The 10,173-nt window shown below is 49.1% G+C and overlaps 1 protein-coding gene across 2 annotated transcripts; it reads left to right on the plus strand.

Moving 5' to 3' along the window:
* Window positions 1-524: 524 nt before the first annotated feature.
* Window positions 525-5,287, plus strand: MYC (MYC proto-oncogene, bHLH transcription factor). Of its 2 annotated transcripts, none has more exons than XM_065903188.1 (3): window positions 525-548; window positions 2,238-3,000; window positions 4,267-5,287. In XM_065903188.1, exons 2-3 carry the CDS (start codon window positions 2,247-2,249, stop codon window positions 4,827-4,829), a joined length of 1,317 nt encoding a protein of 438 aa, XP_065759260.1. In that variant the 5' UTR covers window positions 525-548; window positions 2,238-2,246; the 3' UTR covers window positions 4,830-5,287. The 2 variants fall into 2 exon arrangements, with proteins under 2 accessions (XP_065759260.1, XP_065759259.1); XM_065903187.1 differs by lacking the exon at window positions 525-548 and adding an exon at window positions 1,998-2,022.
* The last annotated feature ends 4,886 nt before the right edge of the window (window positions 5,288-10,173 follow it).

Consider the following 10,173-nt stretch of genomic DNA (forward strand, 5'->3'; position numbering starts at 1 on the left):
ACCGAAGCGGCTGGCTCGCCGCGGCCGCCGCCGGGCTCCACCACTGCCTGGAAGGGCAGGGCTACTCTGAGGCTTGGCGGGAAAAAGAACAGAGGGGGAGGGGCCTACCTTCTCGGTATAAAAGCCGGTTTTTTCTGGGCTTTATCTGACTCGCTGTAGTAATTCCAGCGAGAGGCAGAGGGAGCGTGCGGGCGGGCCCTCCTGGGTGGAAGAGCCGAGCCAGCCTAGCGAGCGGAGTCGCGCTCCGGGCGCCCGGGGAAGGGAGATCCGGATTCAAAGGGGGGCTTCTGCGCCTCCAGCCCGGCCGGCCCCCACCCGACCCTCCCCGCGGACCCCTGCTAGCGGTCCGGCACCGCGCGGCATCCGCGAAACTTTGCCCACTGGGACTTACAACACCCGAGCGACACCAAGACTCCCCGGACGCAGAGAGGCTCTTCTGCCTTTTTGGGGAGACACTTTCCCCCACCGCTGCCCACGGCCCGCGCCTCTGAAAGGCGCTCCTCGCCGCTTTTTGGACGCTAGATTTCCTTCGGATAGTGGAAATACGGGTGAGCACCCGGACCTATTGGCCTTTTCCATTTATTTTTGCTACCGCCTTGACGCCGCGATGAGCAGAACGCCCGAATCGAGCGTCTTTTCTCCCATTCCTGCGCTATTGACACTTTTCTCAGAGTAGTTGTGGCTGGTCGGGGTGGGGTGGAGAGGAACCAGAACTGGGTCGGGGTACAGTGACTTGTCAAGATGGGAAGAGAGAGGAAGGCAGAGGGAAACCGGGGCTGCGTTTTCTGAAAGTAGCCTTTAGAGGTTTTTGCCCGCCTTAGATGGACGCTGACCCCGGCCGGGTGGACATTCATGCTTTATTGCATTAATTGCTTTTTTGCCTTTTGTCGGGGAGAAGAAGGGTATGCTTCGCGGTTGGCAGAAAACCCTTTACATCCTGAGCTCCTTGGAGTAAGAATTATACATTGCGTGTGTGAGCGAAGAGAGCTCCGCAGCCGCTGACTTTTCCCTGTCTGGAAAAGGGCATTTAAATTTCGGCTTACTGCATTTCTGACAGCCGGAGACAGACACTGCGGCGCGTCCCGCCCGCCGATCCCCTCGGCGTCTCCAACGCTCCCGGCTCCTTTTAGAAGTTGGCCTTTGGCTTTTTTTTTTTTTTTTTTTAAGGATAATAAAATTAAAGATTTTGGTCTACAGAGAGGTTAGGACTCGGTGTTGGGAAGGCGCGGGGACGGGGAAAGGGAAGCTGGGGCAAAGATGGGTCCGAGTCTCCTAAAATTATTGACTCGGGAGGGGGGGAAATGAGGGCAAAATCTCTGCACCCAGCCTTGGCTCCCCGGCCGCCTCCGGGGTCCCCGCGCGGGTGTCCCTGAGATGCGGAGGCTCCGGGCTTTTCGAGAACAGCTGCTACCCTCGGCCGGTGAGGGGGAAGACGCCCGGCTCCCGGCGCGGAATCGTAGCAGGGTCTCTGGCGCAGTTGCGTCGCCGTGTTGAGTGTTGAAGGGAGACGTCCCTGTTATTATTTAACACTCACCTTTTATTTATGAGGGTGGGGTGGGAGGTGGTTGGAGAAGGCTAAGGCTCGAAGCTGAGCTCGCCACCCCAGCCGGAGAGAGAAGGAAAGCCCGCAAAGGAAGGAAGGGGGGCGCGCTGGGGGCAGGGATGCGGGAGGCGGAGAAGGGAGGCTGGGAGGGGCGGCGGCGCCGGCAGGGGAAGCAGCGAGACGAGGGCGCGCGAGTGGGAACGGGCGCGGCGCTAGGGGCCCGGAGCGGGAGGGGGCCGAGAGCAACCGCTCCCGCCGCGGCGCCTCTCGCCGCCTCCTTCAGGTGGCGCAAAACTTTGCGCCTTGGCGTTTGGCAGATCCTATTTCCCACCGCCGCCGCCGCCTCCCCCGGCCTGTGACTGAGGCCAAAGCTGATTTCGATTGCTCGGTGATCGTGGGGCCGACTCCCGGGCTTCGCGCTCCAGGCTCCCCGGGGGGGAGCAGAAAAGCCCCGCGGCGCTGCGGAGCTGGTTCGCCAAGTGTGTGTCTGAGATAGTAGAGGGTCACTCAGAGTGGGCTAAAAGGGTGCCTTTTTTGTCCGTTCCCCACCCCCCATCAGCCCTATTTGGGGATCGCGCTGGAAGGGGAGTGGTTCTGAATTGTGGCGCGCGGTGCGCGCTGCGTGGGGTTTCGGCACCATCCAAGACCCCTTTAACTCAAGACTTGCCCCGTCTTTGTGTGCCCCCTCCGGCAGGCTGCAGCGATGCCCCACAACGTCAGCTTCGCCAACAGAAACTATGACCTCGACTACGATTCGGTGCAGCCTTATTTCTACTGCGACGAAGAAGAGAACTTCTACCACCAGCAGCAGCAGAGCGAACTGCAGCCGCCGGCGCCCAGCGAGGATATCTGGAAGAAATTCGAGCTGCTGCCCACCCCGCCCCTGTCCCCGAGCCGCCGCTCCGGGCTCTGCTCGCCCTCGTACGTCGCGGTCGCCTCCTTCTCGCCCAGGGGAGACGACGACGGCGGCGGCGGCAGCTTCTCCTCCGCGGACCAGTTGGAGATGGTGACCGAGCTGCTGGGAGGCGACATGGTGAACCAGAGCTTCATCTGCGACCCCGACGAGACCCTCATCAAAAACATCATCATCCAGGACTGTATGTGGAGCGGCTTCTCGGCCGCCGCCAAGCTCGTCTCGGAGAAGCTGGCCTCTTACCAGGCTGCGCGCAAAGACGGCGGCAGCCCGAGCCCCGCCCGCGGGCACGGCGGCTGCTCCACCTCCAGCTTGTACCTGCAGGACCTGAGCGCCGCAGCCTCCGAATGCATCGACCCTTCGGTGGTCTTCCCCTACCCGCTCAACGACAGCAGCTCGCCCAAGCCCTGCGCCTCTCCGGACTCCACCGCCTTCTCCCCCTCCTCTGACTCTCTGCTCTCCTCTGCCGAGTCCTCCCCGCGGGCCAGTCCCGAGCCCCTGGCGCTCCACGAGGAGACCCCACCCACGACCAGCAGCGACTCTGGTAAGCTGGGACCCTCCAGGCACGTCAGAGGGGTCGGCTGTGTCTTTCCTATTCTCATTGGCTGCCGACTCAAGGGGCCACATTTCAGTTGCCCCCTCTTCCCCGCTTCCTTTTCCCCCCTTATATTTGGAAAAGAAATGGCAGGTCTGGAAGGGTCTGGGAGCTCACCATCCCTGAAACACTGAGCTTTAGTGTTCTTCCCACTCCTTCCCCTACGATCGCCCTAGTGGCCAGTCCTCTCCTTTCCCTCCACACCCTCCCCCCCCCCCGCCTTAGGAATTTCTTTTGGGTTTTTAAATCTTCTGGCTTATCTAGCAACACAATCCGCTCCCTCTTACCCCTCTTAAGCATTTTAATTGGCCTGGAAGGGGGCGGGGCGGGTCGTCGTGGTGGAGTTAAGAGAGGATTGATCTCTCCAAGAGTGAATGAATTACCGCCCTCCTCCCTTCTGAGTTGTTGGGATTTAATGGACTACAGATCAACAAAAATGAAGTGGGGCAGTGTACAGAGACGGGGCAGCCTCCCACCTGAGCGCCGGGAGCTAGTGAAAGTGCCTTAAAAGTGTACGGACTGAGCTGGGATCTTTGCACCTCCTTTGAACACATAAAAGCCAGTCTCTTCCAAAATTAGACTTCGTTTTTTCCTTCCCCCACCTTCTAGGACTTTTGGCGAAGCTACAAGGCTTTTTCTTTTTTTTTTTTCTTTTTGCACTTCCAGTAAGGTAGGGAGTTGCTAAAGTTATACCAAAGATTTGCAGCTATCATTTGCAACACCTGAAGGGTTCTCGGTAAAGATAAAGTCCCTTCCAAATAGGAGGTGCTTGGGAATGTGCGTTGTCTGGGTGTGTCCAGGGCCTCATTAAGTCTTAGGTAAGAATTGGCATCAATGCTGTATCCTGGTAAATTGTAATTTTGTTGTCTGTGCCATAAACCCAGCTGTCATTTTCCTCCATGAGATTCTGTCTTCATGAGAAGAAAAGCAGAGACGATTGGCTACCTGTCTGGGAATAACTTTGTGCCAGGGTCCTTTTTTTTATTTTTAGCCTCACTCAATGGCATGTGGGATTCTTAGTTCCCCAACCAGGGATCAAAACTTGCCCCCTGTGATGGAAGCATGGAGTCTTAACCACTGGACTGTCCGGGAAGTCCTCTGGGTCCTCTCTTACCTAATAATCCCTTGTGTTGGCATAGTATTAATTTCATTTGATCATTGATTGCTTTAAGGAAACCGTTGTTGACTGGGTGATTTTTTTCTTCTTTCTTAAAGAGGAAGAGCAAGAGGATGAGGAAGAAATTGATGTTGTTTCTGTGGAAAAGAGGCAGCCCCCTGCCAAAAGGTCAGAATCGGGGTCACCCTCGGCAGGCAGTCACAGCAAACCTCCTCACAGCCCTTTGGTCCTAAAGAGATGTCACGTGTCTACCCATCAGCACAATTACGCAGCACCCCCCTCCACGAGGAAGGACTATCCCGCCGCCAAGAGGGCTAAGTTGGACAGTGGCAGGGTCTTGAAACAGATCAGCAACAACCGCAAATGTGCCAGCCCCAGGTCTTCGGACACGGAGGAGAATGACAAGAGGCGGACACATAACGTCTTGGAGCGCCAGAGGAGAAACGAGCTGAAACGCAGCTTTTTTGCTCTTCGTGACCAGATCCCAGAGTTGGAGAACAATGAAAAAGCCCCCAAGGTAGTTATCCTTAAAAAAGCCACAGCGTACATCCTGTCAGTCCAAGCAGAGGAGCAGAAGCTCACTTCAGAGAAAGACGTGTTGCGGAAGAGGCGAGAACAGTTGAAACTCAAACTTGAACAGATACGGAACTCTTGCGCCTAAATTGACCTATTGGAGGGAGGAACTGGACTCCCTCAGCAAATTCTCATTTGTTACTAAGGGAAAGTGAGGAAAAAGGTTCCTCTGTCAACTCCTTACATAGGAACATCTTTCATGTGCATGAACAACCTCACAACCTTGGCTGGATCTTTAAGACTGAAAGATTTAGTCATACTATAAACTGCCTCAAATGGAACTTTGGGCATAAAAGAACTTTTTTTTTTTATGCTTACCATTTTTTTTTTCCTTTAACAGATTTGTATTTAAGAATTGTTTTTAAAAACTCCTGAATTTCACCCAATTTTCCTTTGTAAATATAGCCATGAAATGTAAATAACTTTAATAAAATTTATAGAAGGTTATACCTACTATATAGGTAAATTTTTTTATTTAAGTACATTTTCCTTTTTAAAGTTGATTTTTTTCTATTGTTTTTAGAAAAAATAAAATACCTTCAAATATATAATTGAGCCAAATCTTAAGTTGTGTTTTATTTTCTTTTTTCCCCCCTCATTCTCTTTTCATTGATTGCAAATTAACAGTATTTGGCCCTTAAGGGAATGAGCTTACAAGGATGGGAAAAGAAGTCATTTAAGAAAGGGTGAAGGCGTTTCTTCTGATGGGTCTGGGGACTTAAGGTCTTTAAGTTCTCAGGGTTATAAGATGCTTCCTGGAGATCTCTGATAAGGGCCAGAGTTGATACTTCAAAGAATGAAAGGGCAGTAGGCTAGTGAGAGGGTTAGTGGTAGGTAAAAGGGATGCTAGAAGTTAAAGATAACAGTTATGAACACAAAGAAGGGTGAGGACTGGGGATTCGGAAGATGAAGGAAAAACTCAGCTTGGAGGTTCTGTGCCATTCCCCAGCTCCACTGGAACCCAGAGGTTCTACCCCTTGAAACAGTCAATGGCAAAAGAGTAGGAACTGACTTTTGCTGCTAGTCTGCAGTAGCAGGCACTCTGGGAGGCAAGTTATTAACCCTATTTTACAAACCAGGGAATGTAGATGCTTATAGAACTTCTCCGCAGCTACACAGTAAAAGGCTGAATCCAAATCCCATGCTTGTTGAAAAGCACTCAACACTTGGCTATCACGCTTGAGCTCTTTCTGTGTCGGCAGTCCTGAGATCAAGGATACTTTGGGGTTGTGGCCTGATGGACTGACCCAAGGAATAACCGTATTTAGGTTTCAGGCATTTTTCTGAGCATTTTCCTTTGAGTAACTCCCCAGCCAGCCATATGAAGGAGGTACCGTTGATTTCTCCATGATAGGGAAACTCATCCATGTGCCAAGGTGCACTGATAATGAAGAACAGAACCAGGATTCCAACGTAGGCTTAACCTGTGCCCGACCACCTGTCAAACAAGCCAGTAGCATTAAACTGGCCAGTCTCAAGGACCTGAGGTTTCAGCACTTAGGCCTGATGGAACCTCAGTTCTTCTTTTCTCCTTTTATTTTGTATTTGTTTGTATTCTGTTGTTCCTTGCTTAGTTTTTCCTTTCACAAAGGGAAACTCACGGCTCATTCACACCTGTTGTTGTTCAGTCACTAAGTCGTGTCTGACTCTTTGCGATTCCATAAACTGCAACAGGCCAGGCTTCCCTGTCCTTCACCATCTCCTGGAGTTTGCTCAAACTCATGTTCATTGAGCCAGTGATGCCATCCATTCACTCCTACCTTAGTCATTTGTTAAATGAGACTCACCAGTTGCTCCTGCGAAGCAACCAGTATGGAAATGCTACAGCCCAGATCATAAAACATACTTGCTCTTCATATGTAAGTCATTATTATTTTGGAAATGACAAACTCCCCTTTCTTCCAACCCCTTTCACACAGGGACATGCATGATATATGCTCATCACTTGAACATGAAAAGCATTTTTGAATGTAGATTTTGGGCTTCCCTGGTGGCTCAGACAGTAAAGAATCTGCAAGGAGAGAGACCCGGGTTCGATCCCCAAGTTGAGAAGATCCCCTGGAGGAGGGAATGGCAACCCACTCCAGTATTCTCGCCTGGAGAATTCCACAGACAGGAATTCCAGAGGATCCTGGCAAGCCCCAATTAGTGACTAACATACACACACATTATTAATTACGAACCTTTGAAAACCCCACATTCCAAACCAGAAACTAGAACATTGATGACATAGGTGAATGGAAGTTACTATCACTGTTAAAATTATCTCATTGTCTCAGCCTCAAAGTAGATCTTTAGATCCCTGTACTTAATTGGGAATTTAAATCTACCATGACCCATAAATTGATAAATAATTCCTGTCTTTGGCTTTGGCCTCTAAAATGATTTATTCAAGTCCTTAATGTCTTTTTTCTTGAGGCTTTATTCTGGATCCTAAGTCCTACCCTAATAGCTTCAAGCTGTCACACCCTACATCCTAAATTCAAAGAAAGATACTATCCACAGAGGTGGAGTAGCTCAAAGTGTTAGAGAAGCAGAGGCAAGCTTACAGGATTCACTCTCTGCCCCTCTGTGGCTGTAGTAAGCCCTGGAGTGAATCACTGGGGAACACAGAAGGTGTTAGTTTGAATCACTAAGTCTGGACAAGCCTGTGGAATAGGAGAGAGTGTTTCTCACTAGAAAAAGAACTCCCTGTTCCAAATGAGCAGGAAACAACTTTCGGGATGCAGACCTTGGCTGTGGAGAAGAAAGGGAACCATTCCAAATACATATCAGCCCCCACCCCCTCCTTAGGCTTGTGAAGCCAGGGAACATTCTGAAAACAGAATAGATGCCAACTTCTTTCCAGAAAATCAGGCTGACCCTGACCCTCACTCACACAGATTGGTCCTCCTAGCCAATCCAGAGCATCCCCAGCGTTTATGCTGTTGTGTAATCTTATTTTGTAGGTAACAATGATCAAGAACTGGAGAAGGAGGGATGGAGCTTATGATTTGGTCAGGAATATACAAAAAGGTTTAAGTTAATATTAACTATACCTTTAACCCAGGATGCTGTCCAGGAATTAATGCCTTCCCCAGGGGATTCCTGGAGTGGTTTTGCTTAGGGATGGAATGTATAAAGAAGAAGAAAGTGTTATTTTATGCTGCCATTTGGATAGAGATCCACATTATAAAAACAATCAATCAGACTTTTAAATGCAAAAAGTTTTCACAGTCTCAGCTTCATAACTGGGTACTCACAGCTAGGATGTGTAAGTAGAGTTCGCTGCTGGTCTTTGGGAAGGAGAAGAAAATAATCATGTTAGGGTTTTTGTTTTGGGGGGGTTTTTTTGGTGTGGCTTGGTTGCAATAGCCCATGAGAATTTGTTAGTGTACACGCTGAGGGCCTCTGAAACATTTCTTCCCAACAGTGCATAAACTTTAGGTTAGAAGTGGCTGAACGGTGTCCCCTGACACTATAAATGCATTTGTAGCTTTACAAAAGGATTCCCTTTTAAGATTATAAACCGCTTGTTGTCCTTCAGTTGCTCAGTCATGTCCAACTCTTTTCGACCCCACAGACTGCAGCACACCAGGCTCCCCCGTCCTTTACCATCTCCTGGAGCTTGCTCAAACTTATGTCCATTGAGTCGGTGATGCCATCCAACCATCTCATTCTCTGCTGCCCTCTTCTCCTTCTCCTCCTGCCTTCAATCTTTCCCAGCATCAGGATCTTTTTCAATGAATCATCTCTTCAAATCAGGTGGCGAAAGTATTGGAGCTTCAGATTCAGCATCAGTCCTTCCAATGAATATTTATTACATGCCTGTTTCAAATAAGAAGGTAGACACAGCTAAGAGAATGAGAACAGGGACCTGTTTTGAAAAAAAAAAAAAAAAAACTAAAAAGACTCTACCACCCACCACAAAAGCTGTAGCAATAATTTTTCTCTAGTCTAGATCCTTCCAGGGTGAAACTAGACTAATTCTATTTATTTATTTTTATTTTCATTACTCTAGAGATTAATTCCAAATGTAGAAGAAATACCCAAGAATGCTCATTTTGCCAAACTGATTTGAAGTTCTGAGTTGATTTCTCATTTTGTTTTAAATCTTATTTTTTTCAATATTAGCCTGCACTAAGCTCTTTAAGAAGACACAGTGGAGGGGAAGCGTTAATGGTGTGTAGACCTTCTGAGGCTAAAGGAATGTGCTTTGTTTTTACACAATGCCTGGGAGCAGCTCAATGGCAATCCCCAACACTTTCTTCCTTTGTCACCCCATCAGCCCATCAAGGGATAAAACAGGCCAGTGCAGTCAGGGGTCTCTCTAGACTAGGGAATGGGAGAACTCAAGGAGAGAGGATTAACCTTCTTTACACACCTCCTATCTCCTTCCATCTCACGGGGCCCTCCCAGCAGCCCACCTAGAGAGTAATTTTTTAATGCGATGCCACTGAAGTTCAGACAAGTTCTCCCCAAATCACACAAGCAGCCAACAACAAAAACAAAACCACTACAACAGTAATGAGTCTTCACTGTGAATTTTATACACAATTTTCTTAGTTCACCACCCTCCAAGCAATGGGTAGAAGATAAATTCAATTGCTAATCCCTAATTTACATATAAAGAGATGGAAAACTTCTAGAGATTAAGTAATTTGCCTGCATTCACAGAGCTGGCAAAATGGTGAGAGCAAGACAGATTGTTGTTTGCCCATAAATATTTACTGAGCACCTACTAGGTGCCCATAGTGTGCTGGGGGTGTGAAGAGATGCTGAGATAAATGAGATAGATAAGGTCCTAGCCCTGAGTTACCTATGGACTAGCGGAGAGCAAAGGAACTGAAGACAATTAGACTCTGAGTTATTTCACAAACAATTTCAAAGTGTGCTATGTGGCAGGAAGGGGTTCAAGCTCTGGGAGCTGCTGAAGACCACCCCCATCCTCCCTAGGGTAAATGGAATCTAGGAAAGAACCCAGGAAATACTGGAAAGGGAACAAAGAAGAAGACACTATTATTACTTAGGAGAGAAGGCTCTAGGAGGAGGCCCTTCTATCGGAAGTATCAAAGACAGCAAGAGGGAAGCAGGGTGTGTGGAGAATGGTTCCATGGGATTTAGCAACATGGAGGCATCTTCTTGACCATACCTCCTCCCCAGTGGGACAGCAGCCTCGTCCACCCAAGAGCCTTCCTCTTCTTCATTCCTTTCATTCAGACCATCACTTAAAACAGCAGCCTAATCTTTCTTCTGGCATCCTCAGTTCAGTTCAGTTCATTCAGTTGAGTCCGACTCTTTGTGACCCCATGGACTGCAGCACACCAGGCTTCCCTGTCCATCACCAACACCCAGAGCTTGCTCAAACTCATGTCCATCAAGTCAGTGATGCCCACTCAACCATCTCATCCTCTGTTGTCCCCTTCTCCCCCTGCCTTCCAATCTTTCCAGCA

Source organism: Muntiacus reevesi, chromosome 12, assembly GCF_963930625.1.
Source record: "Muntiacus reevesi chromosome 12, mMunRee1.1, whole genome shotgun sequence".
Classification (NCBI taxonomy): Eukaryota; Metazoa; Chordata; class Mammalia; order Artiodactyla; family Cervidae; genus Muntiacus; species Muntiacus reevesi.

Excerpts from the sequence above, each read along its gene's own strand:
- MYC (XM_065903188.1), top strand. The coding sequence starts at position 2,247 with ATGCCCCACAACGTCAGCTTCGCCAACAGAAACTATGACCTCGACTAC. Across the intron at positions 3,001-4,266 it reads CACGACCAGCAGCGACTCTG|AGGAAGAGCAAGAGGATGAG; the intron begins GTAAGCTGGGAC and ends TCTTTCTTAAAG.